This window comes from Lemur catta, chromosome 3 (assembly GCF_020740605.2).
Source record: "Lemur catta isolate mLemCat1 chromosome 3, mLemCat1.pri, whole genome shotgun sequence".
In the NCBI taxonomy this organism is placed as follows: domain Eukaryota; kingdom Metazoa; phylum Chordata; class Mammalia; order Primates; family Lemuridae; genus Lemur; species Lemur catta.
In genome coordinates this window covers 122,847,729-122,860,984 of record NC_059130.1, presented here as the reverse complement: position 1 = coordinate 122,860,984, position 13,256 = coordinate 122,847,729, and the positions used below count along the sequence as shown (strand labels likewise).

General features: G+C 57.5%; 1 protein-coding gene across 1 annotated transcript in view; it reads right to left on the bottom strand.

The window, feature by feature from the left end:
• The window catches only part of ACOT7 (acyl-CoA thioesterase 7), a 101,071-nt gene that overhangs the window by 60,086 nt on the left and 27,729 nt on the right, over nt 1-13,256 (bottom strand). The window contains 2 exon segments of the mRNA XM_045546280.1: nt 2,380-2,536; nt 10,511-10,628. Of these exon segments, the coding sequence (XP_045402236.1) occupies nt 2,380-2,536; nt 10,511-10,628 (275 nt within the window).

Below are 13,256 nucleotides of genomic sequence, written 5' to 3'. Positions count from 1 at the left end.
TTTCCAGTGGACACATGGGCAGAAAGAAACACACACGGACAGAGAAAGGCCTTGAGAGAAAAGAGACCCACTCGGATCCGAGACCAACGGGAAACAGACACACAGACACAAGGACAAGAGAGAGAGAGAGAGAGAGAGGGGGGGGGGGCAGTGGGCTCTGGGCAAGACAACCAAGACGTGCAGAGAAAAGCTGCAGCCCTCAGGGCTCCAAGTCCCCAGGCCTCGTGACTCTGGCCCCGGATGCAGGGAAGAGGCAGGGTCAGAAGGGAGCACCCGCGCCTCATCCCGGCCCCGTCACAGAAAGCTGCCAAGGGCTGGCACATTGCCTTCCCTGAGCTCCGTTTCCTCATCTGGGCAATGGGGTGACAATGCCTGGCCCGATGTCCCAGGGAGGGTGAATGTCCATGGCAGTGCCCAGCACTGTCTCTGCCCCTCAAGGCTCTCCCTGCTTGTCCTTCAGGGAACAAGGCTGGGGGGCTGCAGCGCCTGGAAAATTCAGGGCAGCAGAGAAGTGTCCTCACCGGCAGGACAAGGGCTCTCTCTCCACTCTTGGCCCCGCAAAGTGCCAGGACCCTCAAACACAGGTCAGACCACAGCATTGCAGTCAAAACCCTCTGTCAGCGCCATCTCTCTTGGCATAGATGCCCGACTCTTCACAATACCTCTGTTCATTCATTCACTCACTCACCCGTTATTGATTTTGTGTCTGTTATGAGCCAACAGAAGCTGCCAGGAAAAGGCAGCTCATAATCTAGTGAGTGGGGTCAGTGCCTCAATCCCAGCACTCCTAACGTGCGGGCTGGCTCGATCCCTGTTGTGGGGACAGAAGATCCCAATTGTCTGAAAGTCTAAGATCACCTTCCTGTCTCCCTGCCTCCTTCCTCATCCGAAACAGCATGGCTGTCGATCTGTCCACTAGAGCTTCCTCGCAGGCTGTGGCTTCGTGGAAGGGAAGCTGCAGAGCAGGCCCCTCCCTCCACTGTTGAAGCCACCGACTCCCACAGTGAGAACAGCGCTACTGAAGCGACTGTCCACCGCGGACGTGCAGGTCACAGGAAGCGGCAGACAGCAGCGGGCCGTCCTGTCTGTGGGACGGGGAGAGGCTCCATCCCCAGCACAGCCCAGGAGAGGAAGGGCTGGGCCACCCATGGGAGATGACAGGACCCCACAGCCTCCCATGTAGAGCCCCCGGCCTGCACGGAGCCTTTCCTTAGCTGTGGGCTACTGTTCCCAGGCACCCCTTCCCATCCCACAGCTGAGACCACCCAAGGGTCCCTCTGATGCCAGCGGTGACTGCCGCGCACAGGGCATGGAAGCACAGAGACAGGCAGGCTGACAGCCCCGGCCCCAGGGCCTCGCTCAGCTACATCCCTGACTGTGCTGCAGCTGGGCTGACGTGACCATTCTAATCACCAAGGCTGCTGAGGTTATCGGAATGTTCCAGATCAATGGCTGTGCTTGCTCCTGGCCCATCAGGGGAAGAAGACTCAAGCCCCTTAGACAGCTCTGAGCCAGCACTCTGCAGGGCAGCCACCACGGAGGAAGGGGGAAGGGAAGAGGAGGAAGCACACTGGTCCAGCCTCGCCTCTGCAGGAGCCCACAGGGCCTGGGACTGCACTGGGAGGTGGCAGTGAGAGGGCAGGCAGAGAGGCCTGCCTTCCCTGTCACCAGCCTAGGTATAAAAAGAACCGCTAGCACGTGAGAACTGGAGCCACAGTCCTGCGGCGCCCAGCGGGAAGGGGTAAAGGGGTTTCCATGGTTACCACGGCCAAGGAGGAGAATATTCAGATGAAACCAAAGGCAAAGGTTGGCCCAGTGAGCTTCTCTCTAGGCCTGGTTTCCGGGGCCCACGGGAGCGGGAAGAGGGGCCTGAGGCAGGTCCCCAGGAGTGCTCAGCGTCCTCTGTAGAGCCAACATCTTGCCGTGCTAGGGAACTGTGAGCAGGGCCAAAGAGACAGCAAAGGGGCCGGAGGGCAGGTGACACGCTCCAAGGCTGTGTCACCCCCACCCCCCACCCTGATGGCTCATGCTCACCCCCTTCCCGATCGCAGACCACGGGAAGGCAGGACGGGCAGCGGTCACACACCTAGGGCCAGAGCTGGATGGCCAGGGTTTGAGTGCTGCCCTAGGCGTGAACTTGGGCTCACTGCTTAACCCACCCGTGTCCGTTTCCCCACCTGCAGAACAGGGGTAACAGAAGTGCCTGCCCCAGGATGGTGGTGGGAGCTGAGGAGGTCATTCTGGAATGCAGACCAGCCCCGCCAGCGTCAGGAGCCCCGATAATGGTAGGCGGCGGCGCTGCCGCTGCCACCAGCACCATTACAGTTGTCACTGTCACTGCCAGCCTCACTGGCTGGGTGAGAAGCATCTGCAAGTTACCTGTGAGGATGTTTTCAGACATCACGTTGACCTGGACTTCCACAGAGTGCTTGGAGGTGTAGGTGATCTCCCCGCTGACATGAGCCACCTCGCCAATGCACATGGGGGACAGGAAGTCGGTGCGCTCCACCCGGGCCAAGGCCGCCACGCAGCGCTCCTGCGGAGACCAGAGATGGCCGTCAGCCTGGCCGGCCCGGCCCCCTCACCCCGGAGACGCTCCCCTGTGAAGAGCCTTTGCTTCTCTTCCCCACTGTGGAAGTAACGGGATTTATGGACACCACGTCCTGCTAAACACAACGACCCAGGAACCTGGCAAAGGCCCTGAGGAAATGCTCTGAAGCTACTGCTAAACGGGATCTGGGCAGTGGGATCACCACTGGCTTTTTTCCTAATTTCTCTACAATAAACACGCACTGCTTCCATAATAAAGAGTGAAAAAAATGCATACACACTCATTATGGAAAAGTTGGGAAATACAAAAAAGTAGGAACAGGAGGGAACATCATTGCTCCCAACCAAAGATAACCACAGTTACTATTTGGGGATTTTTTCCAGACGCTTTTCCTAAGAATAGGGGTTTTGTTGGTGTATCTATTTGTGTGCCAGGCTCCTCGTTTTGCAGGTTTAATCGTACAGAGTTGTGCAAAAACTAAATATACACTTTCACATTTTAACTTTTTTTACTAAACATGTGAAAAATAATCTGCCTGTGTGGTGATGTGCTCTTTTGCAATCACTATTCTTCTTTTTTTTAATTCAAACTTTATTTGTCCTTCAAAGAGGCAACCGATTCTCACGATTCAAACTTCAAAAGGAGCAAAAGGCACATGCCTCCAGGTCTGCCTCTAGTCGCTTGTCTCTCGCAACCGGGACCCCGGGACCCCTCGGTAGCCCAAGCTCCCCGTGTCCCGTGTCTGACAGACTCCGCATCTGCACCGCACGGCGGATGTGCGACAGGCTGGGCCACGTGCTGCTTTTCTCTCTCGGCCCACCTTGGAAATCATGCTCTGCAGGTGCGTGTCTTGGTGCGGTGGCCGCCTTAACAAGACACCACAGGCTGAGTGGCTTATAAATAACAGACATTTATTTCTCCCAGTTCTGGAGGCTGGAAAGCCCAAGAGCAAGGGGCTGGCAGATTTGGTGTCTGGTTCGTGTGTCCTCACATAGTGGAAGGGGTGAGGGGTCTCTCAGGGGCCTCTTTTACAAGGGCACTAATCCCACCATAAAGGTCCCACCTCATAACCTAATCACCTTCCAGAGGCCCCACTTCCTAATACCATCACCTTGGCGCTAGGATTTCAACAAACGGATTTCAGGAGGACACAAACATTCCAACAATGGCCATGAGTGAAGGACTTTCTTATCCTTTTCCGTGATTTCCTTTTCATGACACTCCATTGGAGTTATTTTCAATGGCCAAACAGAACAGAATATTCTTCCTTTGTTAGAGATTTGGGCCAACCTCAATTGATTCTTATTATAAACAATCCTGTGATAAACATCCTTTCACTTAAATTGCTCTCTGCATTTGGGATTATTTCCTGGGTCCCAGGGACAAAACATTTTGACATATGTTCCCAAAATGCTCTTCAGAAGGACAGCAGGCACTGACTGGCCTCTGGCAGCTCACGGCATCCTCACCAGCACCCAGAACTAATTTATTTTTGCCCTTTGCTGACTGAATGACACAGAAGATGGCCTTGTGATTGCACAGTGGGAAATGTGGGTCGTCTTCCAAACACAGCACTTGGTACCGTTACAACTTTCTTCTGAAACAATCACCTTTCTCAGATGTCGACAGAGAATGAGGTGCTCGCTGGCTGGGTGGGGGGCAGGGGAGAGGCTGCCTGTGGGGCCTGGGCCCGCTCTGGTGTCACCTGCCCCAGTGACCCTCACAGTCCCCCTCTGCAAGGGGGACATATTAGTCAAGCTGCCCCATGTCACCTGGCAAGGAGGTCAGTGCAGCCCTGGTGTGTGCATCTGTGCTCTTCCCACCACCCACCTCCTGCCCCTGTGGCACCAACACGAAGCTCTCCCACCTGCATGAGGACTCGCCAGGTATGTGGCAAACAGGCAAGTTCCCAGGCCCACCCCAGGCCCAGAACCTGCCTCTTTGGAGGTATGGCTGGGAAACCTCGATCTTACCCCTCTCCCAGCTCATTCTCAGGTGCAAGGCAGGGGCTCAGGCGACTCTGTGACTGTGTCTGAGGCTGTAAACATCCCAGGACAGGCTCGGTGAGGCAACTGGTGCTGGGCAGGAAATAGGAGTGGCTGGGTGGCCTGGGGCTTCCCCACTCTGGTTTGCACAGGCTTGTCCCTGCCCCACCCACAACAGCTCAAGATAATGCAAGTGTGGAATTGCAGCTTTCACCGCTAAGGACATTTATGTGGCTATAGCACCACCCACTGGCCGAAAGCTGGAAAGGCCACAGAGCCAGGCAGGGCTAAGGGACCACCCTCTGCGCCTGGCACCGCCACCTCTCAGAACCATCCAAGCACTGTCTGCAAGCCCCCAAAGCAGAATTAAGCCAAGTGTGTTTCACTGGAGAGTGGTCAGGTGAAATTACGACACAGATACACCCACACAGACCTACACACTTAAAAGTTTTTGGTGGCAGTGGCCTTGCACCTCCCTGCCCTGCAGCTTGTTTCTGACTCACTGGCTGAGACCATCTCTGCACCCCTGGACCCCGGATGGACCTCAACCTCCCGCGCACCTCACTCAGGGAGGGCACTGTGGAGTCAGGCAGCATTCTCAGTGCCAGTTGTGCAGTGGGGAGTACGCCAGTAGAGCCCGGGCCCTGGTTGGGGGAACGGACCATAAGCACACACGCAACACCTCACGGGGCTGGGTGCTCGGAAGACGGAAGACAGTGCGGGGATGTGGGGGGAGGCGCCACTTCAGATGAGGGGATGTTAGCTGAGATGCAAATGACCCGGCGCCAGGCAGGACGGCGCCAGGCAGGACGAGGTGGGGAGTGTCGGTGCCCAGGCAGAGGGAAGCGCAACAGACCAAGGCAGGTCGCCGCAGGGCGGTGGGGGACCCACAGGGACACTGCAGGAGACGTGGGCCAAGGTCAGCAGGGCCAGGCCAGCGGGACCTTCTGCGCTGGGGTCGGGAAGCAGGGGCCTCTCGGAGGAGACAGGAAAGAAGGCTCACTCACGTTTCAGTTCACACACTTCCATGTCACGGGAACTCTCAGCAAGGGGTGCTCATACTCCTTCTGTAATCCAGGGCCCTGGCAGAATGGGCAGGAGGAAGACCAAGAGCTCCTGCTCGTGCAGGCCCCACAGCTGCCCCAGGCAGAGCCAGCCAGAGTCTCTCGCACAGTGCTGACACCAAGGCCTGGAACACAGATGCCTGGGGACAGCTTCATGCCTGCCCTTCCCAGGTTGGAAGCCGCTGATGAACTTTAACTTGGTTCTCTCCCAGCTTAAAATACTAAAGAAGAGAAGTAATGTCTACCAGGCAGCCACGCGGGAGTCTCAGCACATTGTCCTTACGTGATCACGAGACCATGTGGAGAGCTGTGGGTTCTACTGGGCAGGCCGGGAGGCTGAGAGGCGGCTGGGCTGCCATGGCTCTGTGCATCTGACAGGGTGCGGGCAGCGTGAGCTGGGACTCAGGACAGCTCTAAGTTGACTGTGGGCAGCTGTGTCCCAGGACCGAGCAGGGTGCCGGGCCTGGCTCAGGTATCCCATAAAGACTGGTGTGACCCGAAAATTGAACATGTGGACTGATGAACATTTGCACTCGGTATGACGATCTCCAAGCTGCAGTGTCTGGCTCCCAGCACCTCAGATGTGCCCTGTAACTCCTGCTTCCAGGACTTAGGGGCAGGAGCAGCCTTCGCCTGGGAAGAGCCACCAGCGTTCTGATGAGCACATGCCCCAAGAAGTGCCCTCTGCCGTGTTCCAGAAGCAATGGCATCATGCTGCCCATGGCCACAGGTGCCCTGGCAAACCATGAGAACTGTGCTCCTGAGTGGCCACAGGGCTTCAGGAGCAGAGCCCAGAAGGACAGCTCTGGGCCCTGGGTTCAAACTCCAGGTCTCCTACTTATTGGCTCAGTGACCTTGGGCAGTGACACGACCTCTCTGCCTCTCAGTCCCTCTGTAAACACAGATAATAAATGGTCCCAATGGCTGCTGCAAAGACTCGCAGGGACAGCACACGGTGAGAACTGGATGCTCACAAAATGCCGAGGGGTGGGCAATAGCGGTCTTTCTTTCAGACACGTGGGGCTCACTCAGATGAGTTAACAAATGTGACCTACGTACAACTGTGTCCGGCATCCAGCGAGGGCCCAGAAAGGGTTGGCTCTCATCCCCACTATCACTTGAGCTGCACCTGTTCCTGCGCCCACCACAGCCACCCTGAGGCTGATGGCAGCTCAGAGGACGCAGCTGTGTGACCTTTGGAAAGCCACAAACTTCTCGAGGCCTCAGTTTCCTCATCTGTAAAAGACGATTAAGAAGAGGGCCTCTCTCAGCAGACAGAATGATCATATACGGTAAGGAAAGGCCTGCTCAGGGCGCGGTTGCGGGCATGCTGTGGGCACAGGTGACTGTTCCGGACACAAGGTTCCGACATTCGGCAGACATCTAACAGGAGCCCACGGTGCGTGCTCCAGGCCTCTGTCCAGATGCTGACTGTCTGGGTCAACCAAGTAGGCAGCGGTCCCTGCCTCAACATATGGATAACTTAGGGCACAGCAGGTCAAGGGCAGGGTAGCAGGGCCATGGGGGCCCGACTGGACGCTGTGTTTGTGCAGAGACTAGGAGGTGAGGCTGGGCCCTGCAGGCACATGGGGAAGAGCGAGCGTGAAGGCTCTGAGGCAGGAATGCACCCGGCAAGTTCAAGCAGCAGCAGGAAAGCCAGTGTGGTCAGAGGGAGCATTGAGGCAGAGACACAGGAGATGAGGTCGTAGAGAGCAGGGCTGGGGACTCGAGTGACCTCATATATACTTGTGTGGCCTCGTGTGGACTTGGGCTTTGACTCTGGGCAAGCAGGAAGACACTGGAGGGCTCCAAGTGGAGAGTGCTGTGCTCTGACTTCACAGCTAAAGGGTTTCTCTGGCTAAAGCTGGAGAACAGATAAGCTGGCAGGGACCAGCAGGGTGTCCTGTCAAGAGGCTGTTGCAGCAATCCAGGCAAGTGGCACTGACGGCTTGGAACCGTGGGGGTGCAGCTGGGGGCTGTGCTCAGATATGGACATGCGGAAGGTGGAGCAGCAGGATCCGGAGCTGGAGCCTCATGGGTGTGGGGGAAGAGGGGTCAACCAAGGTCCCAGGCTTAAGTCTGTGCAAGAGCTGCAGAGGTCAAGTATGGGCAGGAGGGAGACTGGGAGAAGCAAGCTGGGGGAAAGGTCAGGAGTGCTGCCCAGGGCCCAAGGTCAACAGGCCAAGGCAGCACCCAGGTGCCAGCCAAGAGGCCAGCTAGAGGCAGAATCTTGGGACTGACATGGTGTTAGAGACTGGATGACACCTCCAGGGGAGGGTGGCCAGAGGGTGCCTCCTGCCCCTCCAGGGAGGGCCCCAGCGAGGTCCCTCAGAGGTCAGCTTCCAGCCACCTGGGACTGGACGGTTGTCACCCCCCTGCGCTGGTGCTGACCGAGCTCACAGAGTCCTCCTGAGCCTGGAATTTCTAGGTCACTATCCTAGGGACCACCATCCTGGAGGGTTCTCCAGTCAGTGTGCCAAAACTGTCCCTCCAGGCCGGGCGTGGTGGCTCACGCCTGTAATCCTAGCACTCTGGGAGGCCGAGGCGGGAGGATCACTGGAGGTCAGGAGTTTGAGAGCAGCCTGAGCAGGAGTGAGACTCTGTCTGTATTAAAAATAGAAAGGAATTAGCTGGCCAACTAAAAATATATAGAAAAAAATAGCTGGGCATGGTGGCTCATGCCTGTAGTCCCAGCTACTCGGGAGGCTGAGGCAGAAGAATTGTTTGAGCCCAGGAGTCTGAGGTTGCTGTGAGCTAGGCTGACACCATGGCACTCTAGCCCGGGCAACAGAGCGAGATTGTCTCAAAAAACAAACAAAAAAAAAAAAAAAAAAAAAAAACTCCCTCCAGCACAGCCAGGCCCAGAGAAGAAGCAAGGAGGAGGAGCAAGGCTCAAAGCACAGGTCTGAGGCCTGGATTCACAGCCCAGACCCACCGCCTGCCGCCATGGGTGGCCTCAAGCAAAGATTCATCCTCTCTGTGCCTCAAACGCTAAGTGCCTACCAAATGGCAACGATGACATCTACAACTATTACTGGCATTGTCACCCACTTGGCCACCTAAGCCCTTCCTTTCTCCTTTGCTCCCCAGTCCTGGGGACTTTTTCTGCCCAATGTCTATCCTCTCTTGCCAGCCCTGCCTGGGACCCTCACTGCCCCCTTGTGAAGGGTCACCAGGGGCACAGCCCCCACCATGCTCCCAGCCTCTAGGCCTCAGGCCCATCCACCCACGGCCACCTGAGGGTGCACTCGAACCTGGCAGGGTGGCAGCGAGCATCTGTCCAGCCAGGCAGGCGAGCCCCGTGCCACAGGGGGCCCAGCCACCCACTCCCACTGCACCATCACCACAGGGTCCCCCACGTCCACCCACTCACACTCACCCATGCGGCTTCGCTCACTCCACACACGCACGTGTGCACACACACATGCATACACAGACGTGCGAGCACACGCACAGCCTTCCTCTTGGCAGGACGTGCTCGCTGTTTGAGGCTGCACACAGGTGCCTGGGTCTGAATGTCTGTGTCTCCCTTCAAACTCCTGTGGTGAAATCTTCACTGCCAATGGCATGGTATTAATATGACAAGGGGGGGCCTCTGGGGCGATTAGGTCATGAGGGTGGGGCCCCTGTGAACCAGATTAGCGTCCCTGTAAAGAAGGCCCAAAGAGCTCCTTCTGCCGTGGGAGGACACGTGAGAAGGTGCCATCTGTGAACCAGGAAAGGGGACCTCACCAGACATCAGATCTGCTGGCACCTTGATCTGGGACTTCCAGCCTCCAGACCTATGAGAACACGTTTCTGTCACTGATAAGCCACCCTGGCTGTAGCATTTTGTCCTGACAGCCTGGACAGACTGAGGCAGATCTCACTCCTGCATCCGGCCAGCTTGGCCTAGGCAGAATTAACGGTGTCTCCCCTGGTCCCCCATCTCCAGCCTGGCTCCCACACTCAGCCTCCTGACAGTGGAATCGTGCCTGTGCCCAGAGCTCATGGTGGGGTCTCCTATCACAGACCCTCTCCCGTCGTACTCCCTCCTACGGGCCGGGGTTGGATCCTCCTCCCTCTGCCCGGGGAAGGAAGACAGCAGGAGTGCTGACCAGGCCCCAGTGCACGAGGGCCCTGGGTGTGCCGAGGTGCTACCTCTGTGCCTGCCCCAAGGTACAGCTGCAGCAGCAAGACAGACCGCTTGACCCTAGCACCCATGGGCTGGCTTCTCTCTCCCTGATCACAGGGCTGGGGACAGTAGGAGGTGATAGGTTGAAGGCCTGCAGCAGCCTTGTGTGTCTGAAACCAAAGAGCCTGCCGCTTGTCCCCAGCTGCAAGGCCACAGGCCCATCTCCCGCTGCACAGCTCTGGGTAGGCCAAGAGCTGGTCCCATCACGGACACCATTGTACAGGGCTTGGTGGCTTCACTGCCAGGAAGGTCCAAGGCACAAAGCACCACAGCACTGGCCAAAGCCACCAGGTGGTCAGGGCAGAGGTGGGAGCCAGGCCCAAGGCTCTCTGACCCTATACCTCAGCCCTCCTCCGTCACAATAAACTCCGCCCACGCAGGGTGTGGCGTGCTTCTGGTCAGAAGCCAGCTAATGGGGCCTCAAGATGTGGCCGTGTGAGGGCCGGGGCTGGGGAGAGGTCCCGGCCTGCAGTGGAGAGGTGGAGGGCAGCCTCCGGCAGCTGGCTCGCAGCTTCCCGCCCTCCTGGCTGCGGCTGAACCCAAGCGGAGCTCCCAGAAGCCCTGTCCAGGGCCGACTGGGCCAGTGCCTCCGCAGGCCCCGAGGCCCGGTGTGCAGAGGAAGGGGAGGCTCCAGGCCAGGGCTCCGTGAGAACTCCTTCCTGACCCGAACCGGTGTGGCCCTCTGGGGCCCAGCCTCTCCCACATGTCCCAGCCCAGGCGGACGCCCCGTGCCTACCCCGTTCTGGCTGTTGCAGTGCCGGGTGCTGATGATGGCTCCTGCCTCCTCGATCATTTTCAGGACGGTCCCCCCGTGGACATTGCCGGCCACGTTGGCATCATCTGGCCGCATGATCCTAGGGCACAGGAGAGAGGAGAAGGATGAGGCCTCCAGAGAGGACACTATTCGTGCAACGGTGACACCCAGAGAAGGAAGGAGGTCCCCCAAAGGGCTCCTTGGTTCCCAGCAGAAGGAAAAAGAACTTTCCGTATGTTGGGACGGCGTGTTGGTCATGGTGGGGTGCTAATCTGCCAGGCCATGGAAGGGGCCCCAAGGACCAAGGGCTAATGGCAAAGACCTTCAGCAGAGACACCAGGCAGGGAGGCAGCGGCTCAGCCCCTGGGGCTCCCAGCCACTGAACAGCATGAACACAAAGACACACTGTGAGCCAGGAAGCAAATGCCTGGGACCAGGACCAACCCTCATCAACAGTCCCAGAGGAGTCAGGTGGCTGCGGCACTTCTGAGAACTGGAGTCATGGCTACAAAATGTCAAGACTGGGCCCCGGAGGCAGGTGAATGCTGACTCCCACCTGCCCACTGGTGTGGTGAGCTCCTCAGGGGCTCCCCAGGGGTGGTGCCCAGGCGCTGTAGTGAGACGAACACCACCTCACTTCCTCAAAGAGGGAAAACTTCATCCTTGCTGTGGGTGCCAGCAGCGTGGAAGCTCCACGAAATCTCTGGAATCCCAATGAGCCAGCCTGGAGACCCTACCAGGGCGACCCAGCAGAGCCTGGCACCTTCCCAGACAACCTCCTGGCTGATGAAATCCACCTGGACAGGCCCCGGGCCCAGAGACAGATGACAGGCACCAGGCACAGCCTGTGTTTCCAGCATCCAGGCCAGCGTGGCCCAGGGCAGCACCCCTCCTAAGCGCTCTGGCAGCAGCTCAGAGGCTGAGCACACCAGATGCTCAGGGATCATTTCTGGCGCTGGCTGGTACTAGCTGGGCAACCCATGCAAACCACTGAAACGCTCACTCCCCCACTTCCTCATCTGTACGACGGGCGTAATGACAGCACTGCCACATCTGACTGCAAAGATATCATGCCAATCACATTCTCACTCCCAGACAGTGCCTGGCACATGGTGGATACCCCATAAATGTAGACCAGCAGTATTTTTCCCTCTTCTGGAGGAATTCCAACCTGGTTGGAAGCTCAGAGTGAGCAAGAAGATGCCATTTTCTAGAGCAAAGGACCACTGACCGTCCCCTCCCCCCGTAACGGACAGGTGCCTATCCTCACGTCACCTCCAACCCAGCTGAGATTCTGCTATGAGGACCAGGGCCACTCAGGTCACCTGGCTTCTGGCAGCCAGAACAGGAACCCCCAGAGCACGAAGGAACTTCATTTGGCTTCTCATTCATTTCCAAATAGATGTGTTTAAAAAAACTGAGCTTACCCTATAGTAAGGGTAAGCTTTGGTTTTATTTTATTTTTTCTTTTAAAGTTTGAGGTCAGGTGAGGTGGCTCACGCCTGTAATCCCAGCACTCTGGGAGGCTGAGGCGGGAGGATCACTTGAGGATGGGAGTTCAAGACCAGCCTGAGCGAGAGTGAGACTGCATCTCTACAAAAAATGGAAAAATTAGCAGGGTGTGGTGGCTGATGCCTGTAGTCCCAGCTACTGAGGAGGCTGAGGCAGGAGGATTGCTTGAGCCCAGGAGGTTAAGGTTGCAGTGAACTATGATGACGCCACTGCACTTTAGCCCAGGCAACAGAGCAAGACTCGGTCCCTCCCCCTCCAAAAAGTCTGAGTTAAAAGGTAGCCAATTATAAATCACAAAACAATCATATCAACCTCTTTCCTTTGTATTTGTTTTCAACTCACTAGGGGCCTTCCCTGCACCCAGTGCAGCCAGCAGATGATCCATTTCCACACAAGGCCTGTCCTCCCATGGGCACAGGATGAGGCTGTGGCTGGGTGAGGGGAGCAGAGCAGGCCCTGGGTTCTAGAGCGCTGAGGAAACATTGGTCCAGCCTTTCCCAGGAGTCCCAGGGCACACCTCTGGAGCAGCCTGATTTACCACCATGGGCCTTGCTTTGCCTGTCTGTAAAGTGGGGCCATGCACACCAGGTTGGGCCCCAGCGATGCTGCAAGGCCAGGGAGAGAAAGCACAGAGTAGAAGAGGAAGTGCTTCCATCCTTTTGCCTTTGAGATAAGAGGCCAGAGACAGCGTCTGAGGCCCGAGGCAGAGCCTGGAACCACCCACGACAAGGTGACGACATCTGTACTTGGCACTGTCCCAGTGGGAGTAAATGCCAGGAGCTCCAGACTGCACGCTGGCAGCTCCCACCCAGCCTGGTCACCTTTCCCGCTGTACCCTGGGTCCTTATACCAAGGACATCCTAACTCCCCAGGCCAGGTGGCCACCCAGGAACACAACCTCAGCTCTCCATCCAGACACAGACCTCTCCCCGAAAGGACCTTATTCCTGCCTGAGGACTCTGCTGTCACCTACAAGGCATGAGGCCCAAAGCCCAACTCACTCACCCAGTCCCCTTGGCCCCAAACCAGACACCTTCCCTACAGGCCTCAGCTCTGATACCCACAGCCCTGCATCCCCCTGCCAGCTCCTATGCCAGCATCTGTCCTCCCCTCCCCAAACAGCTCAGAAGCTGCTGGGCCCAGCAGAGCCCCCAGGACCCGTGGGCAGCCCGTCCCTCTCGCCTGCCCCTTCCTCCTCACCTCACGTGCCCCAGTG